General features: G+C 50.0%; 1 protein-coding gene across 5 annotated transcripts in view; it reads left to right on the top strand.

Moving 5' to 3' along the window:
- Positions 1-254: 254 nt before the first annotated feature.
- The window catches only part of PMEPA1 (prostate transmembrane protein, androgen induced 1), a 46,726-nt gene continuing 24,185 nt past the window's right edge, over positions 255-22,795 (top strand). Inside the window, exons 1-2 of one of the 5 annotated variants that reach the window (XM_082065089.1) lie at positions 255-828; positions 15,621-15,659. In XM_082065089.1, coding sequence (XP_081921215.1) covers positions 726-828; positions 15,621-15,659 — 142 coding nt within the window. In that variant the 5' untranslated portion in view covers positions 255-725. Of the gene's footprint in view, positions 829-3,521; positions 3,541-4,449; positions 4,467-15,620; positions 15,660-22,795 lie in introns of those variants that run through there. The other 4 variants (XM_082065088.1, XM_082065090.1, XM_082065091.1 and 1 more) reach the window with 4 other exon arrangements.

Genomic DNA, 22,795 nt, shown 5'->3' on the forward strand with positions numbered 1-22,795 from the left:
ACCCCCCCAGCGCTTCCCGGCGAGCTGCCGCCGGGGTGACCGGGGCCCGCCGGGGTGACCGGGGCCCGCCGAGCGCCGGCTCCGCTCCCCCCCCACTCCCCGGACAAAGGGGCTGCGATCGTCCCGACACCCCCCGGGGACACCGGCCCGGGTCGCGCGCCCGCCGAGCGCCCTCCAGCCCCCCCCGCCCCCCCACCGCGGCGGCGGCGGCGGCGCGAGGAAAGGGCAGTCCCCGTCTGGCGCTGACGTCACGGGCCCGCCCGCGGCTGGCGGCGGCGCGCGGCCGCGTCCCCGTGGCCGTGAATGAGCGCGGGGGGCGGGAGCGGAGCGGGAGCGGGCGGGCCGCGCTCCCACCGCACCGCACCGCACCGCGCTCCCACCGCGCCGCGCTCCCAGCGCACCGCACCGCGCTCCGCCGCGCCCCACAAAAGTGCGGGGCTGCCGCGGCCGGGCCCAGCACAGCCGCTTCCCCCGGGCCGGAGGGGGCGCGGAGCAGCCGCCGAGCCGAGCGGAGCCGCTGCGGGGGGCGCTGCGCCGGGCTGGGTTTTTTATTTCCAATTTTTGATCGCAGCTGCATTTCCCTCCCCCCGCCTGCCCCCCCGCGCCGAGGAGGAGCCCCGGCTTTATGTGGTGCTGCCCGGAGAGCGCTCGGCGGCCGTGAAGTTCTTTGTGTCGCCGTCGCTTTCTTTTTTTTTTTTTTTTCTTTTCTTTTTTTTTTTTTTTAAATGTATAACTTCATGGGTCTGAACAGCACGGCCGTAGCTCTTCAGCCCAATGTGTCCTGCACATGCAACTGCAAAAGGTCTTTGTTCCAGAGCATGGAGATCAGTAAGTACTTGTCCTGCTGCTGCCGTGGGGGCGGCCCGGGCTTCCCCGGCTGTGAGTGCGGGTGGGTGCGAGGGTGCGGGTGTGCGCGGCGGCTCCGGCACCTCCGCCGCGGGCAGGGAAGTTTCCGCGGGGGCTCCCGGCATCTCCGGGACCCTGCGCTGCGCTTTCTCACTGATTTTATTTATTTTGGTTGTTTTGCCCCTCCGTTTGCTCTCTGATCTCTCATCTGTTGCTGTTGAGGTGTCCGGGGCGAGTGTGACACGGCGTGACAGTGAGCGGCACCGGGGGCGGGCGGGTCCCGGCGGGACGGGCTGGCGGGGCGGCCCGGGCGCAGCCTCCCCGGGGCTGCCCGCGGAGCGCGGCCGCTCCCGCGTTCTCCTCACCCCGCTCGCCCTCCCAGCATCGGGCTGGGAAATCCCGGCTCTTCCCCGTCTCGGCTCCATCCCTTCCCGCAGCTCGCCCCTTCCCCCGCCGGTGCTCCGGCTGGTCCAGCCCCGGTGTCTGCCCCACGCGTTTCCCTCCCCTGATGCTGGGGGGCCCCGGCTCCTGAGCCTCCACTCGGGGGTTTTCACCAACCCCGGTGTAAATCACCTTCCTCCCGGTACTGGGGGTGGCGGGAACACTGCGGTTCAGAGAGCCGAGTAAGGCTTATATTTGGGAACCTGTCCCCCCTGCCTCCAGCCCCTGGGGCATTTTTGTCGTGAAGGGCTATTTGCCTTTTTTTTTTTATTAATATTTTTCAACTCTTGCAGAGTAGCAGTGAGTACAGTGCCTGACCTAAATACCCACTACTTTTCTGTTTTCTCGGTCTGTCTTGGAAATGAAGTACATGGAGGTGAGAAAGAAAGGATATTTTTGCTGAGGAAAGAAAAATGAGTTGTTTTCTCTGGCAATTTAAAGCGAGTGGTCTTTCCTGTGAAGGCTTTTCAAGGCATCCCAGGCTGGGCAGCTTGTCAGGATTGCACCCTGCTTGACACCTTGTTCTCTGCTGTGAAATCTAAACCTACACAAAGTAATGCAAAATGGCTCAGAAGGAAAACTTGGGAAAGAGTCTTAATTTTGCATATATTCCTGGCACTGCGATGGGGCAGACTCCCGCTCGGTGCGTGTAGGGGAAAGTCAGCAGAGCTGTGCCTGTTTCTGCTAGCACAGGGTTTGCCCCGTTACCTCCAGCGGGGTTGCAGAGCAGTATTTTAGAGCCAGCATCTGTCCCTTGGTATTTTGGATGGCTTTTGTCCAGTGTCATCTGCCTTTGCCTTCTCCAGTTTCATCGTTGTTTAATTCAGGTGTCTGAGTCCTGGAGAAGGTCTGTAGGCATTTGTATACTGGGTACTAAAATGTGTTCATTCTGAATTTTGCCATAAACCATACCCTTTGTACTGCATGCACATTTAATCTTGATTTAATCTCATTCGTGTTCAGACAAAACTAAGCTGGATTTGCCTGATTTTATTAACACTACCGGTACTGAATAGACCATTATTCTTTCCTGACTTTAACAGGCCAGGCTAGATGTGCATACCAATAGCAGTGTATAAATAATGAAGATACAGTTCTTTTCTGTGTCAGCCTGTTAGAGAACATAAACTGAGTCCTACAGAATTACAAGGATGAGAGACTTTACTTTGTGTCTGATCAAGGCTCATGGTTATGATAAAAGTTGTGAATTAAAATGTGTAATGTCTTTTGAAGAAAAAGCTTCTCTTCCAGTCTAACTCTTGGCATGAGGTTTCGTTGGAGCAACTCAGGCATTTAATTCCTTGACTTCTTAGAAATAGCATATTTTATATTTTTTCCCCCATTTTTTCAGTGTGTGAGTGGCTTGGTAGGAGGCAGGTGCCGGTTATGGGTGGGGGAGGGTGAGAGGCTGGGGACAGTGAAGTACACGGAGGGCACCTTGCCCGAATTCAACCGGCTGTTGTGGGAGCCCCGTGCCTGATGCCACACGGCTCCCGGGGACCTTCCCCAGCTTGTCCCCTGCCCTTGTCCCTGTGTCAGCCGCTCAGCTCCAGGGTCCTGACACTCAGGAACTCAGTTCGCATTAGCTCCTGGGAGCCTTGGATCGAGTTCTCTTAATGCTGCCCTTCCTCATTTCATTTTCAGATAGGTTTCTTTATTGCCAATGTTATTTATTTATTTCCTGCCGATGCCGGCGGCGTTAGCTCACCTCTGTGCTATGGGAGGGCTTTGGTTGCACTGCAGGGTTGTTACCTGATCGTTTCCTCCACCTGGGTTCAGTGGAAAGGACAGAGTTGAGTCTCCCTGAGATAAATTCATTATACAGCTTTTTCCTCTCTCCAATCACTTGATTTCATTTATCTTTCTAATACGACTTTGAGTGAACCTCAGAGCAGCTACCACCAGATGCTATTTAATTTTCTCGCCAAAAGTTACCATGCAGGAATGCTTCGGGAAAGTGGCATAGCTGTAAACTCTTTTAATTTCACCCTCTAATTAGGTTAACTGTACAACCGATCCCCAAAAATATTTCTTTGCAGGCTTTATTCCTTATGGCAGGCTGCGGCGCTGCGGTGGAGGAAGCAGCTGGTTTCTGTGTGTGGCGCTCCCAGATTAGGATTAGAAAAGGGCTTTTTGGGGGCGGGGGCGCGGAGTCTCGCCCGCCGCGGGGCCGCAGTGCCAGCGTGCCGGGCGGCGTTAAGCAGCCAGACGTCTGTGGCAGCGGTCTCTAATCGCTCCGGCTGGGTGAAAGAGGTCAGGGGTGGTTGTCGTGGCGGAAGAGTCTGTAAATAACTAATTATTTGGCGCAGGGAGCGGAGCGGGGTGGTGTGCCTGCCTCCCTGCTCGCTTGCCCGGGGCAGCTCGGCTCCCACCGCCGGCTGGGCCAGCGCCAACCGCCCGCTCTGGCCAACTCCTGCCCGCTCCTGCCCGCGCCGTGGCCCCGTGGTGGGGGGGTCTCACACCTGCACCAGGGCTGGGTCACACCCCACGGGGGCTTCTCCCAAAGGGTTTGGGTGCCGGGGATGGGGATCGTGCCTCCGCGGGCATCCCTGTGAGAGGATGACTTCAGCCGCGGGGTGTGAGGGCAGGTGTCTCCCTGGGCTGGGCGGCTGTCGGCAGAGGCTTTGCTGGTGCAGTGACCTGAGGCGAAGTGTTGGGGAGTTTAAGGGGTGTCGTTGCTTCTCCCTGGGGAGACGGGGCCGTTCTCCTCGGCTGGCAGCAGCGCTCGGATGCTGGTTTCAGACTGCGTGCCCGGCTGGGGTGAGCGAACCGTGAGAGCGGGTTTCTGTCCAAGCGAGGACTTCTAGGTTTTCACATTCTTTGGTTTAATAACAAACCAAATGCAGATGGCTCAACCAGGGATCACTTCAGACTGCTCTTTTGGCAAGTACGTTTCTTTCCTGACACTCTGTCAACAGCAGTTACGGCTTCTTCCAGGGCAAAGACGATAATAACCATGTACTTCTTTATTCCCCCTCCAAATTTTCCTCCAGGAGACAGGGACACAGAGGGACGCCAGGGCTGCTACCAGTATTGTAACAAGCTAGAGAGTTTGCACAGAATATGCTCAGTTTGTGGCACCTCAGTTTGACTTTAGCCAAGCTGAATAGGTCACGGTGTCTGGCTGTGCCCGTGTCTCCGTGACAAGCGCGGCTTTTTGCCAAGATCAGCGTCCCAAGGTGTGACCCAGGAGGAGTGGAGCACGGATGGCTTTTGCTTACAGTGGCGCAAGGACTGTGTGTGGGGGCCCTTGGCCATCCCCAGGGATGCTGATGGTCTGCGGTCCCAGCTCTGCGGGTCTCACCTCTCGTACCAAGGGCAGCAGGGAAAGTCCTAATTCCCTGAGCCTGGAGAGCACAGGGGTCTTAAAATTACAGCTTATTTTCTGCCCTTAGGTAGTGATTTTTAATCTTAGTATTTTATAATCAGTGTTGAATGGGAGAGTGAAAAGACGCAGAGGAGGAAAATAGCCAAACTCTTTTTTCCTCTGGCTGAGCACCCGAACTGCGTTGTGCTGCGCAGTGGGACACACGGCACCAGAAGTCATCCCGTGTAATTGGAGGTGATCCCATGTAATGCAGAGTGAAGACTTCGCATGGCTCATTCTTACTTTTCAGTCAGGGTGTATTCAGAGCAGGACGTGTGACACAGTAAGCCCTGTGACCTCGTGCCATCCCTACCCCCTGAACGAGCCTTTGGATGCCTTCGTTTTATTTAGTAGTATGTTTTCAGATCCTGGTTGTGAGAGGACTTTCCTTAAAGCCGGGAATTCCCACGGCAGGATCTGGGATCACCTCTACATTTTCAGGGTATTGAATCAGCTGAACTGCTGCTGCTTGCTTTGCAGATAAAGAGTACCCACAAATGTATGTTCTCACTTATTTTCATTTGCTGTCGTTCACCAAATATACTAATGATTTTAGATTTCCCAGGCTGAAAGTTGGTGGCTAGTTAAATCCAGTTTTAGAACGAATTTGTAAACCTGCCTTATAAATGGATAGACGTGAGGAAGCCTTTCCAAGGGAAGTACCAAAATACATGGTGTCACTAATAGACAGTAATTACAATCCAACTCCTTTCCTGAGTAACTCAATGTACAGTCATTTCTGTTGGTCCTCTTTTGGGTAATAGCAACTGTCAGAATTTGGTAACCCTAATTAGCTAAAAACGGTCATTTATTTGCAATGGTGTTGCATGTAAAGACTGACTACCAGCTTCCTTCCTGCAAGGAGATCCCATGCGTGATGTGCGGTTTGTCTTATCAGATCCCTCAAGTTCTCCCATACGTGGTGTGTCTGTTGTTGGCATGTTCCATTGCAGTCATAAAACGTGTCTGGAGAGCTTGTGAGGAGGGAGGTACAAGGGCCACTTTACTGCAATTAAGTGGAAACTTGGTTCACACCATGAGCACACTCCCAGATGTCCATAAAGCAAAGGAATCATTAATGTCGGCGGGGATGTTTTGTGCAGCACTTTTCCTGTCTGTGTGGCTAAATTGCTGGGTGATTATTTTATAATTATTTTGGGTAGGTCACTCGGTGAGAAAACACATCAGAGACCTGCTCTGGCTGCGAGTAGCGCGGCCCCGGAGAGGAAGAGGGAGGATTTTCAGCCTGAGACCCCGCGGGAGCAGGTCTGACCCATCGCCTCCGTCCTGCAGGGCTGAGGGCGTGGGGGCTGCGTTGCTGCTTCCTCGCTGCGGCGGGTCTGGGGGCTCCGTGGGGAGCCATGCGAGCGCAGGGGTGATGGAGCGCAGGGGTGAGCTGCCCGAGCTGCCGCGGCGCTGGCGGGGTGAGGACACACACCTGGGCACCCTCAAAGTGCCGGGGTGCTGGCTGAGTGTGCGTACGGCACATACACACGGTGGACATCAATGGAGTTAGTAATATAAGAAAGTAGTTAGAATTTAACTGGTTGATGAAGTAGTTGGTAACCAGAGAAAGGAGTTGTGAGGTTTGGGATTTTTTACCTTTTTTTTTTTTTTTTAAAGCAGATAAATTTCGGCTGCAGGAGTTTATCATCCAAATCAGAGGATTTGGGGAGCTACGGAGAGTAAAGAGAGCTTTGATGATTTGGCAAGGAATACAGCTTCTAAGGCAGCACTTTGATCTGCATTTTAAATGCTTCTTTGTAATGGCAGTTTCACAATTTCTTTTCTCATTTTAAGTCAGTCTTGCAGAGGTATGTTTTGAGAGAAAATAGTAACAGCACACAGTATTCTTGTTGGCTTCAGAGCCAGCTAGAACTTGTAGTTCATCCCAGATTTTTTGGCTACTACAATAAATTTATGATTACACCAAAAAGGAAATTAGTAGAGATGTTAAATACTATGAAAGCTTTGCAGATCTTTTGAAATATCTCCAGTGTGAAACCTAAACTTGCATTAGCATTTTTGCTGTGGTATGTTGTACAGCATTTATCTAAGCATGTACCTAATATTGCAGGTTCCTGATTTAGCTTTTTTTTTTTTCCTTCTAAAGAACATGTTTAGCACATGCATCCTTTTAGTCTTATGTTGCACCTGAAGACCTTGATTCCGGTGACTCAAGCTTTCTAAACACAACCCGGTGCTGCTGTAGTGTTGCTCTTGGGAACCTTTTCATTCTCCTTCTGTCTGCAGCACATCCTCGGATAAACTCTTGTTGGAGGAAGGAGGTTGTTGTCACCTGTGTATTCTTACACAAGAGTAGTATGGTTAGAGTAGGAGAGAGGGTAGGAACTGGGAATGCTTACCAAGGTTTTCATTTAAATCTTGCATAGCATCTTTCCTTTTTGTAGCCAGTTTGGGGTAGGGTTTATACCTCTCCTGGGAAATCAGCAGCCTTAAGGGTGAGGACAAATAAGTTTTTCCAAGTTGATTTAGAGCTGCGTGGCAGCTCTTCTGGTGCTGTTTTTGGCCTCTTCTGTACCAGGCTGGCAGCCCTCTGCTTGTGGACCAAGTTCAGCTGGTGCACACATTTCATTTGCAAGCTAAACTAGCCCATGAAGTTGGGTCTTCGGTTACATGTAAAGGGTAGCATCACTGGAAGGCCTTAGACAAAGAGCATTGTGTATGCATTTAACTTAAACTGTCAGTGACTTCATGCGGTTGGAGGTTATCCTTATTATTCTGTATATCTCCCTGGTGCGGGATGCTGGCACTAGGACTTGTAAATCCAGCCATCATGCTCAGAGATGCTACAACCAGTGCCCTGGTGCATATTGCAGGCTCAGGTTGGCACCACATCCACCATCACCTTTATTTTTTTTAACTTAACACTACTTTTTCACCGCATTCAGCAAGGCAGCATTGCTAAGGGTGTAATCCACACAGTGTCCCCTTCTTTCTCCAGGTAGTCAGACTTCCAGTTTCTCATTGATACAAGATGAGGCTTAATGCTCCATCTAGAAGAGGGTTTATCTCGTTTGTGTTGTCACACGCTGTGGTGTTACATAAAGATACCGTGCACGTCTTCCGAAACTGGCCTCACACATTGTCACTGTTGGTGGATGTCCACAGTGCTTTCGAATGGTTCACACATTTATGCTTGGCGTATTTGGTCTCGCACATATCTTTAATAAAATGCCTCAGGCTGGCTAATTTTTCACTTGCAGTGTACATTCCAAAATGCACATTGAGAAAGGCAGGTGCGTTTGCATGTGGCTGCGCTCTGATCCGCGGGTGAGCCCCGTGCCCGCGGTGCGGAGGAGTCGTGCCCGCGATGCTCTGCTGGCCCGAGGTGTCTGCGCTTCAGCAGGTGCAACAGGATCTCCCGCATTTGCAGACTTGGGCTAAGCAACCCAGCAAAGCACAAGTTAGCCTTGGAGAAGGAAAGCTGATTAACTTCCAGGTGCGGAGCATACCAAGAATAAAGAGACGTACTTGCACAAAAGTCAGTACTGCTTTTCAAGAATATATGCAGGACATAGTTTGGGGATTTTTTTCCATCTCTTCATTCTGTCCAATATGTTAAGTAGCTGGTTTGTTACTCTAACCCCCTACAAATGATTGTTAGTAATAATTCTGTAAAACTATGAATCAACTCTGCATGACTTTGTGCAAATAGACTGAGTAATTTCTTTGTTCTTTTCTTCTTACTTTGTAATTGGAGTCTGTAAAAGCTCAAAGGTTTGGTCTTGTGGAAAGCATGATTCATTTATTGGTGTCTGTGCCGACTAGTTATCTTTCAGTAATTCCAGAGTGCTGCTACAAGCCAAGAGTGATTCATACATGGCTAAGTGCACAAACAAATGGGGTCATGGCCATCTGTGAAACTTTTCTAATCTATTTATGGTATCGGAGAAAGAAGTGGGTGTATTAAGGATGATGGAATAGGTGTCAATTACATTAGTGAATATAACCGGTTAAGTAACACTAACCATTACTCAAAACCACATCTGCTCATTGCTAAAGATCACGACAGTAGGTCCTATGTAAATGTTAGCATAGGTCTGATATGAGAGATGGATTGAGTGTCTAGCTTTCCTCAGAAGGAGCTCGCCATCATAACTGCTATGGTAGTCTCTTCTATCTTCCTTGAGATTTAAATCTTAACTTGCACTATAAGTATTTGTAGTAGCAAAGTCTGTCTCTTTGCTGTTGCAGACCTCAGTCATTATATGCTTTACATGCGGAATTTGACCTAATACTTGGTTAACTTGCTTTTTATGATCAGCGATAGCGTTTCTCACTTGCACATGGGGCAGAATTGCTGTGTAACATCTCAGTAGAGGCAGTGAGTCAGTTTTCCTTCCAAATGCATCTTCAGTGCTTTAACATCTCAGGGAGATGTCGACCTGCGTCTCATGAGGTAGCCTTCCTTTACCTCTGTCCCGTTTCACTAATTGAGAGAATAATTTTTCCTCTTTGTAACTCTGCTAACAAAAGCAGCCCTGGCTGCAGCTGTGTCTGAATTTCTTTGTTCACATGTCAGCCTTTTGCTTTGGGGGGGGAGGCGTTGGCCCCTGTTGGGCCCCAGGGCTGGCACTTGGGTGCCCGAGTTGAATGTGGGAAGGGGGCAGTTTGGGACTAGCGGGGGAAAATCGCGGGGCCAGGAAGCGCTCCTGGCGCAGGTGGGTGCGGGAGCTGCAGGCTCGTCCCAGCCCGCTGCAGCTGGCGTTCGTTTGCACCTGAGAGAAGACCATCCAACAACATCTTGCACTTGCAGAGCACCTGGTGATCTCAAGGTGATTTAGAAACGTCCCGGGTCTGCAGGATGGATGAGTGTTACTGCAGAGGTGAACTGGAGGCACAGGTGGACCAGCACCCTGAGGTTTGGAAGCGGCTATGGCTCCATCTCCCCGAGCCCTGGGAGACCCGTGTGGTCACTGCTCGGTTACGTTTGATTTCTAAAGGACTCGACTGGAGCACAGAGGTGGTGGACTCAGATTTCTGTAAATTGAATTTAAGCATCAGCATTGTCCAAAAATATGGAAGAGTTTGGCAACGTATCATTGCTGTTCTTCTGCTGGCAATTTGAACGCTGTGACCACTATGCTGCACTCTCCCGGCATGGGCTCTCCCGGAGGGAGATGGGCCCCTGGCTGACGCACACAGCACGCTGCGGAGCGGGAAGTGACCCAGACTTTTGCCCAAAGGACTGATGAGCCTCTCCTGATGTCTGAACAGCTTTCTTCTTCTGCCCTTGCTTTATTTAAGTCAACAGATTGTGTAAGCCACATGCGAGATTTACCTGCAGGGCAAGTGGGAAGGAAGCAGTGCCATTTGGATGAATTCCCAAAAGACGTCTAACCGCTGAGTGTTGAGACTAACATTTCCAAGCCCGAGTCCCTACAGTCGTCCTGCTGAATCTGCTCGCTGTGAATCTCCATCCGTGTGCGATGCACCCGTGGCTTCAGCTGCCGAGGACGAGTCCCGGGGAAGCTGCTGCAGCAGCCCCTCGCCAGTGGGTCTGCTGTGGGCTGCGCTCTGTGCTGAGCGAGCTTGGAAATTCTCCCCTTTAGTGGTTTCTGGTTCATATTATGATTAATATTGTTATTTTTTATAAAACCAAAAAATCCCCCCCAAAGCGAAGCTGTGCCGAGCCTCCCGTCCTGTGTTTCCCATGGTGCTGGCGGTCCTGGCTGTTAGAGCTGTGGGGATGAAACCACCGCTCAGCAGCTTAAATAGCCCTGGGCTGGGTTTACTCTTCATGCACACTCCAGAGTTGAAACCTGGCTGCATTTGCTTGTGCTCTTCCCAAGCATTGGTGCCATGAGACCCAGTTCCTCCAGAGCTGGAGAGCATCCGTGTCCCCAGTGCTCGCCTGGGCTGCGTGGGCTCAGCTTTGCTGAAGGGAGATGTCTCTGCTGCTTTCCTGGAGGAGCAGATCCTGCTCTTCCCATGTTGTTTTTCATTCTTTCCACCATTATTCCACCTTACCAGGGGTGGTCTCTTGGTTTCAGTAACTTAGCCCAGCATATACAGATGAGGCTCTTTAGCGCTGAGCTCTAAAAGTACTTTGGCCTGTTAGATGCTGCCTTTAGGACACTTAAGGAACAAAACAATTTATGGACACTTTCTTCACACAATTCTGAGTAAAATTATCTTAAATTGCAACAACTTCCTATATAATAAACAGGAATCTCACTTTTATTGTTACACTTACATTACTGTAATGGGACTTTGCTTGAATTGGAAGATGCGTTTTTGAGTGCAGTGTCTCCCTCCCCGCCGTGCTCAGACACACACACACGAGGTGTGTAACTTACCACTGGTGTGTAATGCAGTGAATGTTTTACATGTCTCTAGTGTGACTTACTCCCAGCAGTATATACAAGTTGCACCTGCTCCTGCCTTGGCTGTGAATGCAGGTGATGAGTGTCCTGTCGACTGATGTGCCAGAGATGGGCTCAAAAACAAGGAATGGGGGCAGAGGTCTCTGACCCGTGTCCCACGTGCCCTGAGCGAGGCACAGAGCAAACCATACAAATGTATTCTGTTTTACTCGTAGCTTTTAATCCTCATCATTCTCCTGGGCTTTCTTGATAAATACTTCTCAACATCCATTGACTTGCCATCCAGGCCTGAATTGTAAGGAACAATAAACATAATGGACAGCCTCAATTTAATAGATTCACTATGAGCTTTTTATTAGTGCAGCTTTTTTTTTTTTTTTTTTAAGATGACTGCGTTTATTTAATTTAAGTTCAGAAGGCAGCTCTTTCAGATCTGAGGGAAGCATGCCAGAGTGGGCTCGGTTCAGCTAATTTGGTTACGCGGCGAGGGAAGGATCCGTCCTGCCGTGCCGCCCGCCGAGCGCTGCCTGGGCTCAAGCGGGTTAACAGCCGCCAGCAGATGTTCGGGAATTTCTCTTTTGACTTGACCGTGGGGTTTTGCTGCTCTTCAGACCACAAGTGCACTCCAGTCGCAGCAGGTTCGTGGCTCTGGAGATGCTTTTCATCCCCTCCTTTCTGTTTGCTCGGGACTGGATCGCGCTGTATCTTGCAGCCGTGTGTCTTCCTTGGTTACGCTTCTAGAGGTTTGCAGATCCACGTTAGGCATCTATTAAATTAAGCTAAATGGCCTTTAGAAATCTACACTTCAAGTGGAAGAAATGCTTTATGTAACGTAAGGGTATGTGAGGGGACCTAAATACAAGCTTAAATTGGCTGTTACGAAAATAGGTGTAATTTGGTTTTTGCACAGTGATTTTACAGCTTCTGAGTTTAATGTCCTGGTGGAATCCTGCATCCAGTCCACGTGCAGCCCAGGAGGTGGGGGCGGAGGAGCCCAAGTAATGGGACCGGTTCTAGAAACAGCCTCGCCCTCGTTTGCGAAGTCAGACGTACCTGTCGTTTGCCGAGGCTGTTTGTAGGGAAGGTGTCTGGAGCAGGGGTTTGCTCTCACCCGTGTTTGCCCTCCGGTCTCTCCCTGCGGCACTCGGCCGCCCAGTGCTGGGGCTGGACAGGGAAAGGGGCCTCTCTTACTATGGTTGTAACTACTCACAGGTGAAAAATGCAAAACTCTTGCAGCTGTACCTCCTAGCTGTGCAGTTAAAGTCGTTGGGTAATTTAGTAGCTGGAGCTGGTTCTGTGGGCTTGGCATGAGAGTGGCTGCTGTGGTTCCCCGGCAGGGACGGCTGGGGAGCGTTTCCCTCCAAACCCCGGCTTCCCCAGTCCAAGCCGGGCCAGGCGATGCTGCGGGGCTGTCACCCGGCCCTTCTGGGATCGGGAGCCTCAGGAAGTGCAGGATATCGTGTTTTGACCTTACATCCTCGTATGAATCCAGATAGTCTTTCCTGTTTCTATATTTGAAGCCTTTCCGTTCTGTCTGGAGAGACAGCATCGTCTCTCTTGGGTAAAGATTGACCCGTCCTCTTCTGGAAAGCTGGTCCCTAAGTAGCTTTTCTCCACAGAAAGTGAAGCCTCCTCCAAATCTTGTTGGGAGAATAGATTTTTAATCTGGTGTATCTTCAACCGGTTGGGACTTAGCGTAGGTTTTCCTTCTAGCTTACCAAAGGTCTTGCAAGGATGAAAACTCGCTTTCCTAAGAGTGTCTTAGCCAACACATGGGAGGAAAGCTTGGCACTGTGAGACAGGGCGGAAAAAGCTGAGATAGGATTTGCTGCTGCTTTGAAACTATCCCTTTTTAATTGTCCAAACAGCATTTCAAAGAAAATCTCTGCTTTTCTCTATCTTCTTCCAGCATTATAATTCTATATAATCACTTTTCTTTCTCAGAAAGAATAGGGCGTGATTTTTTTTTTTTCAGAAGAAGGAAGGGATAAATTCCAGATGTTGCTGGGATACACTTTTTGCCTCTGTTTAATGTTTAGTGGTTTTCAGTAAATATGCTGTGAGAGGTGGGGCCGATGTTTTTATTCCAGCACGAATCATCTGCAATAAATCCCATCTGCCGATGGGCGAGCATATCTTGGGCGTGACTTGGTGCAGTTAGGAGCTGATCCTGGCTTTGCAGAAAGGCAGCAAAGGCTGAGGCTTTCTTAGGTGTTCCTTTGGGGTCTTTGCCCTTGGTCCTGTGGGGTACTTGCCCTTCCCACCTTGCTGCCGAGCTCCATGGGTGAGAAACGCTGCAGGGAAGGTCTGGCTCCCTGCATGGGAATGGGCACTTGGCTCTAACCTGCCTCGATGCTTTTTTGGCAGCAGCTTTCATCTGCCCAGTCCTGTGTGCCGTCCTGCTTGGGATGCTCAGTTCAGCAGGACTCTTCTGGCTGTGCTGCTGGCAAACCAGGCTTTTCGGTGCTGTTACAGCCCAGTAAAGATAGCCATGTGTCCTGTACCACCCTGTGAGGCCAGATCCTGAGCTGGGTCTGGGGATGGGCAGTCTTCTTCCCTCCTCCCGCAGCAAAGGCTCATCTTTGCAGTGCGGGCAGTGCTTTTACCTGCTTTTGGAGCCTTCTCGCAGACTAAACCAAAAATCATTTTCCACCATGTGTTGCACACAGGTGTTGCGGGACAAACACGGCAGCTCCATTCGCTGTTTCATGTTTTCACCTGTTTAGACTAAGTACATCTTTGTTTTGTTGGCAGCCTGTTTGGTTGCACAAACAGTGTAAGACAAAACCACGAGCAGGTGTTGGTCCAGCCAGTATAATTACTGGTTCCTCGCGCTGCTGACAGCGTTCCTGGGCAGGCAGCGTGAGCCAGCCTTCACATGGAGGCGTCTGGCAGGACTGTGGCTGCAGAAGGGCTCCGGGCACTGATCCACAGGGAATGTGCGCTGACTGCTCAGACACTCCTGTATCTCTTCCCTGCTGCTGATTGCATTAAAAAACCCCGAAGTTATGCATATATGAAGGAAGGGAGGAGAGCTGAGGGTGGCTCTGTTCAAGTTTAAAGCAGTGACTTTAAGTGCAAATTCTCATTTGCATTTAAAAGTTGGCAAAATGCATGGCTAAACCACAAGGCCAAATGTGAGCATGTGAGCGCCAGGTGAGCTCAGAGGGAGACGAGACACCCCGTCCTGAAATCCCGCCTGACTTCAGAGGCTTCAGTCTCGCTTCTCCCACACATCCCAGGCCATTGCAAATACGTCGTGGGTGAGACATTGTGTGACACGGCGATGTGTCCGTGTGTGCCCAGGTGTCATGCCTGGGGTGTGCACAGTGCCGAACACCGGCAGGGGCATTGCTGTTGCTTCCTACCCTTTTGGAAGTTTAACCAGGCAACAGCTGATCCTCAGCCGGCCAGCTGCAGGCATGGATGCCATTTTCCTCAACCTGTTAACTTTCCATTGGACTCCTACACCTTTTGGGTCTTCCAAGCCTTTTGGGCATCCGTTTATTCTCAGCTTCTACTTTTCCCTTGGCCTCCCACCCCTTTTAGGGCTCTATGCAGCAAGCTGGCTGTGGAGGAGCGAGGAGGAGGAGGAGGCCACAGCTTGTTGCCACATGTTGGTGTTTGGCTCGGCAGAATTCCTCTCTTTTCCTACCCGTCAGGACTGATGCCAGTGCCCGTTCCCGCGGGGTGGCCGTGCTGTGTCGGCCGCCCGTGCGAATGCAGGCGACGTTGCGTGTTTGCGTCGTCACTTCGTAATTCCTCCTGCGGGCGAAGCATTGATTTGTGGTGCATCTGAACTCGTGCCTCTAAATCAGCGTGACTTAAAATCAGGGAGCTGACTCTGAGCCTGTGTGTCCCACGTCGCTTGGCTGCCGCAGTGATTTACAGCAACTCCCTGACCCTTCATCTTTTCCTGGGCTGAAGAAGTTGGTTGTCTCTGTCTTCTCGGGTGCTTGGAAAGTAACTTTTTAAAGCTTATTTGGGAGGAACGATGTGTTAACAGAACGTCTCCAGCTTCCCAGCCTGTTCTGCACCTGAACCTGTTGTGGGAGCAGCAGCCTGGGCTTGGTGTGGCTGGAGCCTCCTTTGCTCCCGTTTTAAAGGCCACTGTTATAGGCCGGTAGGACTCTTTCGGCATCAAACTGTGGCACGCACTAATTACTACCAATTAACCATTATCAGTGACAGACAGTTCTTTTGGGCTTCATAAAAGAACAGGTTTTCCCTGGTGAACTCCCCCGCGGGGCTGCAGAGCACTCGCCCAGCCTGGCTTGCAGCTCGCCAGGCACTGAGGTTGTGTTGGGGGGCCGGGGGGAACCCATGTCCCGTCATCCCATCAGTTTTCCAGACGATAATGCACTGCTCACTGACGGGTGAGAGAGAAGGCACAAGTTGTCTTGTGTTCCCAACTTCTTGCTGCTTTGTTTCTTCCTTAAAAACACCTCTGCTGGGCATTGCAGCTGGGGCTTTGCGCAAGGCATTGCTGTGGGTCTTCCTCACTGTTGGCTTGGGGGGGCCTCTTCAAGAATGAGTCCCCAGGAGGGGACAGAGCCAGTTGGAGGTGGCTCCTATCACTGACGGATGCTTTCTGTTTTTCTTTCAAATGTCTCCAGGCACTGAATGTTTAGGTCGCACCTTTCCAGGTAAACTGGGTAAGTGGAGTATTTCAAGAGTTGCCAAGATCTAATTACGAAGGCTGATTGCATGATTGCAGCTGCTGTACTATAAACACCGGGGTTCCTGGCGTGATGGAGCGGGTGGTGCGGTGCCTTGCCCTGAGATCAGCGGTACCCGCTGTTTGGGGGAGGATGCTGCGGCATCTTCAGAGCCCGATTGTGCAAGCCCAGCGTTTGTCTACCGATAGCTGGCTGCACTTTGGTAATCTTGGGTGGGATGTTTTCTGTTGCTGTTCAATGTAGGAACATCTTCAAAAGCTGTATGTCTTTTTAATCACAAGTGCTCTTCCATTCGCTGTTGCTCTAGCGAACTGATGAGCAGTGTTACATCGAAGAAAGCAACTTTCAGTGTATTTTATGGAAGTAGTTTGACCACCTGAATTTTTTTTAAGTCATGACGTGTCAGATTTCTCTTGAGTGTGGCAGGAGCTGCTCATGCTCAGGACACAAAACCAGGCGTCAGGAGCCCTGTTGAACCAGGATTTGAGCTGAACCTGTTTGCAAAAGAGCCTTTTCTGGTTTAAAAAGTCATTGTCGTAACATTTATGGGTCTCTCTCTCAATTTAGAATTGAATTTATGAGAGTATCTGGAAAGTGAGGCCTCTTTGCTCACATGTGGTGTCCCAAGCCTGCTGGGGAAGAACTGGCTAAATAAAGTATTAACAAGTGGTGAATAAATGATTTTAATAAATGTCTAATCAATTGTTATAGAGCCTGGGAAGTCAATAGAACATATGACTTTGGCTTACAACCATGCTTAAATCTTAAATGTGCTTATAATACCTACAAATCCTTAGGCTTTTATCAAGCATCTATTAGTAAAAGTCATAATCTAAAGACAAAAAAATAATTATTTCAGTTGCTTTATTTCAAGCCTGATGGCACGATTCAGTTGCACAGCAAAATAATATTTTCTTAAGCAAAAAAGACACCACCAGTCCCACCAGCAGCGTTTGTGGGGTGAACACCGGGCAGGGGCGCAGCCGGAGCCCGAGGGCAGGGCAGACACAGCCCCGGGGCTGCCACACTCGCATGGGGAAACTGTACTTCAGCAGTCAGTCATTTATTTATATTGATTTCATATTAATGCCTTAAAACAACAGATTTCAGCAGATAAGCAAGGAGGGTGGAGGGAGCCCCGGTGTCGCGCTGCGCCGAGCAGTGTAGCTCAGGGCGTTTGCACTCGAGCAAAAAGCATTTGTGGTTGCTCGACTGTTGTAAAACTTGCACCGTTTTTCTTGTCCTGTGATTTAGGAAGGCGTGTGAGCAGGGATGTGTTCTGGCTGTGCTGCTCTTCTTGCTTTCCCTGGTCTTCCCTGCCCCATTTTGTGTGTACATTTGTACTTCAGGGAGGCAAAGATGCAAGTGAAAACATGCGGTTTTCTTAGAATATAATTAACAGAAAATTAAATATATTTTTGTTGTTGTAGAGTTGTTCCCTGCAGTCTCCAGTTGCTTGCTCCCTTGTTACACACTTGTACTCTTTGGGGATTTTTGATCTCAATAGATGGATACTTGGACACTTCAGTGATGTTGCTGCTGGTTTGTGTGCCCAGCGAGGAGCCGCGTTTGCAGACATCAGCGTGTGCCCAGAGAGACGGGAACGTCTTCCCAGGCTTCTGAACGCCGGGTCTGCCAGACGCGGCTGCCTCTCTGGGATGGCTTCTCGCCTGTCTTTGTTGTCTGGGCCCTTGTCTGCAGCTACAGCCGGATGGGTATCGCCAGACATCCCCACCTCCCACAGCCGCTTGCGCCGGGGCCCTCGGGGAGAGATGCCCGTGCCCGTCCCCAGGCTAAAGCTCTGGAAACTGGGGTCAAACACAAACCCTGGGCAGGGAGCATCACCCGAGACTGACCCAAGGGAGGTTCAGCTTTCATTGTTGTTTGTTTTTTGTTTGTTTGTTTTTTTCCTTGGGTTTTTAAACTCTTCCGCCGTCTTCTGATAACTCCTGTGTGCCTCCGCTGTGGATGGCAGCTTATTGGAGTTTCTGTAAACAGGTTGTGGATCTCTGTTGCGTACTAAGATGGGGTGGGCTCTGCCGTTCTCCCCACGGGGAGCAAAAAGGGGTGCAGCAGTTTCTGTTGGGTCTTGTGTCTGCGGTCCTGCCTCTCACAGAGGGTGACTAGGAATGGGTATGGAGGGTATGGGAAGAGGAGACTCATCTGATTTAGGAGGAGACACAGTCCTTGCACTCCTTAAAATCAAAGGGCAGGGCGGAGTGTTTGCACAAAAAAATCACAAAGAAAAATACTTAAGTAGATGAAAATGCAGTGTCTACTGATTTCTTAGAGGTCTGGGCGAATTCCGTCCAAGTGGACACACAGACCTCCCCTGTTTGCAGAAGGTTGGTCACGCTCTGTACTGGCTGCAACGCTCTCCTGTGAAAATGCCGATGTGCATCGTTATTTATTTTATTGTTGTGGATTTGGACATTTTGTTATATTAGTCTAAGTGGGTTTGTTTCCATAGCTGCACGCTGCTGATAAAAACCCCAGTGCAGGATCTCTCAGTCTCCCTGTGCATGTGTACCAAAAATAAATCACAGGCAGTTGTCAGCAGAGGAGCTGCTGCCATGGCAGGTGCCACCTGCGAGGAAGTTTGTGCTGGACCTCGCTGAGATGGCAGGTACGTGGCATCTCTCCCAATGCCACCACGCAGGGTCCTGCAGCAGCTCCCAGCTCTGCAGGCAGTGTCGGTGCCCCGGTGGCCCTGGGGACCCAGAGCACCCAGGGAAGGAATTGCTGCAGGAGGGATGATGTTTTGGAAATGGGGAAAGCAGTGATGGAGGCAGGCTGAGAAGAAACTCCCTGGCCTCACCTTTTCTCTAGGTCAAAAGGGATGGATGCAGTATGGTGTGCTAACGAAGGGTTGGCACCAGGTGACTGCCAGGATAGTTAAACTTCAGCTGTTAATATTTCACATCCCGTCAGAAGGGGGTAGGCTTTTAATGACTACATAAACCATCTCAGCTGCTGGGGCTGGTTTTGCTTGGCTTCAGGCTGTGAGGGGAGGGGACCCTGCAGCTGGCCGTACCCTGGGTTGCAGGTCCCAGTGTGCCCAGGCCAGTGGCACTGGCGATGCCCAGGGTGCTGCCCTCCTCTCTGTGCGTGTGCGTTCCTCTGGTTCCAGCGTCCGTGCAGCTGGTGTGGAACACATCTTCTGGCAGAAAACCCAGTTTCTAAGAGGTAATCTTCCCTTTGGGAAGAGTGAAACTAGTGATTTTTGCTTCACATCAGTTTTGCTGGAAGTTCTGCTCTGCTGGCTTATGATGGCGTGTTTCGGCGTGGGACCAGTCCCGCTCCTGCTCCCTGCAGCAGCACGGCCGGGGCCTGGGGACAGCCCTGTCCTGGGACACAGAAAGGGTGGCTGCTTGGGGTCTGCTTCCCCTGCTCTGCCAGGGGTGTCTCTAAAAACCCTGGATGCTCTCTCACCTTTAATGCATCTCTTGAAGTACTGAGTAAGAGTGTTTTATTCTGGCAGAGATGAAGGAGAGCTTTTAATAGGTCTTTTGTTTTCTCTGTGTGCAGTTCCCTGGCAGTAACCTGCCATTAGCTCCAGGGTTTATTTAGGGTATTCGTATTTTTGTATGTGGGGACCTACAATACAAAGAAGCCAAAGGGCTTGTCCTGGGTCACACAAGCAATATGTGACAGAGCTAGGTCTCCAATTCAGCGTTTTTAATGTTGAGCTGATCTCCAGGTCTGGTGGAGAGGAAAATCTTGGTTTGGCCCCTTCTAACTGAGATGGACGGGGAAAGCAAAACATAAAGGGTCTGTGAAAGAAAACACTTTTTTTGTTCTGTCCTGCTGGTGATCTGCACAGAGCCAAAATGCAGGATGGTTGAGTTTGGGAGTGTGAAGAGGATGTGTCTGAAATACACAGAGGGGAAGGGAAACCCAGGCTGGAAATGCAATGGGCTTCTCCATCTGCACTGGGTCCAGCTGTGCTGGGAACCGGGGGCTCCAGCGAGGAAGAGTGGGCTGTGCCTGGGCTCCCTCCTCCACACCCGGCTGCGTTTTGGGGCGATGCCGTGGGTGTGTGCAGCTGGGGTTTGCATCGCTCCGTCCCGCAGCCCGCGCGGTGCCGTGTCTGCGGCAGCACAATGCTGCCCTTCAGTCCCGGCAGACTGGAGGTCTAGACGCTCTCCCTGCCTTTTGTTAGCAGGGTCACAGGTTAGGGAGTGTTCCCAGCTCCTTTTCCCTCCGCCGGTCAGGAATGCTTCCCAGAATCAGGCGCTCTGCTGTGGCCTGAAATGGGGACCCCTCGGAGGGAGTCACCCCGCTACCCAAACACGCCCAGGCTTAAAATTATTGTGACAGCTCCCAAAAAAGAAATGTGCTTTTGAAATGCAGTTGGGATCACCCCCACTCCAGTTCTTGCAGGCACAGATGCTCAGCTGACACCAGCTAAACAGAAACCTTTTAGCCCTTGCCAGTAAGTCTGGAGCGAACTGCCAAAAAGCTTCGAGGACCAAGATACAAAACGAAGTCAGGCCTGAGCAAAGTACTTACAAATGAAGGATAGAACTGATGTGTTCTGTTTCTTGATTTTTAGCACACGAGATGCTTCAGTCTCAGGGTTTTGTTAAAATATAGTGGTGGAATTTTAAAGGTTCTTAGCAGATACAAAGCAAGTAACTCCCCTAGCAACAAAGGAAGGGTGTTTTTTTTTTCCCTTAATGCAGAATTTTTTTGACATGAAGCATTTGTGAAATTTACTCTCCCCCAATTTAAATCAAAGATGAGTTTTGCTGAAGGAGACGTTTTTAATGGCTTTTAGCCATATTCGGAGATAGGACTTGAACCTTTGATGTGCATGTTTGTTCCCCAGCCCACCCTGGCTGGCTGGAGCCCCTGGGTGCTGTGGGGGAGAGCAGCCCCTTGCCTGGGGGTGGGTAAGGAGCAGTTTGAGAAATAAGTTCATAGCAAGTTTCTTGCGTGGTTTCTTTTTTTTTTTTTCTTTTTTTCCTTCCCTGGCAAGAAGACCTAACAAAAAATTGGCAGGTGTATACTTTTTATTATTGAATTAAAATCTATTAAGTAATAACAGTGCGTCAAAACCTGAAATCCCTATTAGGCAGCGCTCTTGGTGAAGTGAAATCCTTCTGGATCTGGCTCACTTCTGTGTTTTGTGTATATGTGCATGTGTATTATGTGTGAAGTATGAGTGTATGGAGCTCAAATAGAGGGTTTAAATAGAAATAACACTGGCAGCTATTTCTCTGTGAATCCAAGGCTGTTATATGTCTGACTCTCGCCAGCATGAATTGCAGAGGAAGTTCATGTAAACTCCATGGCTGATTTGACAGCTGCACAACTGTGGTCGGTTTGAAGCTTGGACGCCGTTGAGCAGAAGCAATGGTGTTTTTCTGTGTCTGGTGATTTATCTCTTTGCAGAGGGTCAGGGGGACCAAGGGGGCCTGTTTCCCACCCCAGTGCTGGGATGGGCACCAGCCTTGGGGCAGCGGTGGCATCGCCTCCTGCCCTGCCGGGGTTTGGTGCTTCCCCAGCACGTCTGCAGCCCCCGAGGGTAAATATGCACTTTTTACCCCTGCAGAAATCCTAGTGCGGCCTGGGGAGCAAAGTGCACCTGCAGCAGGGGCAATTTGGGGTTAATTCCTCTGTGAACCCGCAGTGATGCTGCCTGTATGGGGCGTGGGGGAAATAATGCTAAATTAAACTCTCCGTAAGGGAAGAAAAGCATCCAGCCCCATTCTTTACTGCTCATTTTAGTAATTTCTTCCAGATAACCTACACATCTGTGTCAGTGCAATTAAGGCAGAAATTCTGTCTAATGAACAGTTGTAGCCCTTGGGCTATTGCAGAATGAGCAGTGAAGTTGGAAACAGTCTTATTAAAATAATAATTAAGAAAGAAGGGTGGGGAGGCAGAGGGAGGTGCAGATGAGGTGATGGTGGTGGGATGCTGTCGGGTGAGGAGCGGAAAGGAACTGCAGTTAACCTGGTGTTGAACTTCCAGGGGTGACTCCCCGCCGTGCCCGCCCCCAGAGGTGACCATATGGTGGGCCTGGGCCCGGGTGTGGGCCCGTCCCAGCCCCTCCCGCGCCAGGGGCTTCTGGTCGTGTCACAACAAAATAAACCCTTTAAAAGTCAGTCCTGCATTTTGTTAAAAGCGGAGCCTGCAGGGTGCCTATAGGTGCTCGCTGCACCACGGGCAGTGTCAGCCGTCCTGCTGAGCCACATCAGCTATATTGCATTTTTTTGGGGTTTTTTTTTGAGAATTTGTTTCTCCAACAGCTGATAAAGCTCAGGATGGGAGGAGAATGTTTCTTGTCTGAGGCAAGATTTCATCTGTTTTCCCCTTTTTCCAGAAAACAGCCCTTTCTCAGTAAAAAAACCCCACGTTGCACACACCCACATAGTTTGCTTTAACTTTCCTTTCTCTCTTGCTCTCCTGGGGACAGTGGCTGCCCAGGCTGAGCTCCAGCAGTGCTGGAGACTGGCCAGTTTCTCTCATGTGAGATAGTTTATTGTTTTGCTTTTAAGTAAATTTTAAAAAATCGTTTTCAAATGTTAACCCCGCAAGTCTTCATTTTATAGCAATAAATCAATTAATACTCAGAGCTGGCTTTTCAAACGTAATACACTCCTATTTAGAAATGCATGTGCTGCAGAAAGCTAGTGACATCTCAGATTAACAAAATTTAAAAAAAACAAACAGGCAAATGCTATTAAAAAAAAAAAGGCCAAACAAATCCCACTGGAATGATACATTGGAATGATTTTAGTGGGATTTACATCTATGAGCTGTGGGGTTTTTGTGGTTTTTTCTTTTGAAATGGTTGTGAACCAGAGTGATTACTTATCATTTCCATTTTAACTCCATCTGACAAATCGTTTTAGATGGAGAAAGCAATACTGCGTCTTTAAATGGCTACTCTGTCAGCGCATCTTGCAGGGCTTTAAATGCCCTTTGTTATCGCAGTCTAGACAGGACGCAGGCGGAATATTTGATATGTTATAAGGCAAAGATTTGACAAGGTTGAATTAATTTACTGGCTTATTTAAAGCTGAATTTCAAAACATTTTGTTCCTTACAAACTTGTCTTTCTCTCTCTATCCTATATTTTTTTTCTCGAAGTTAGTACAGTA

Source organism: Streptopelia decaocto (genome assembly GCF_964273445.1).
Source record: "Streptopelia decaocto genome assembly, chromosome: 14".
In the NCBI taxonomy this organism is placed as follows: domain Eukaryota; kingdom Metazoa; phylum Chordata; class Aves; order Columbiformes; family Columbidae; genus Streptopelia; species Streptopelia decaocto.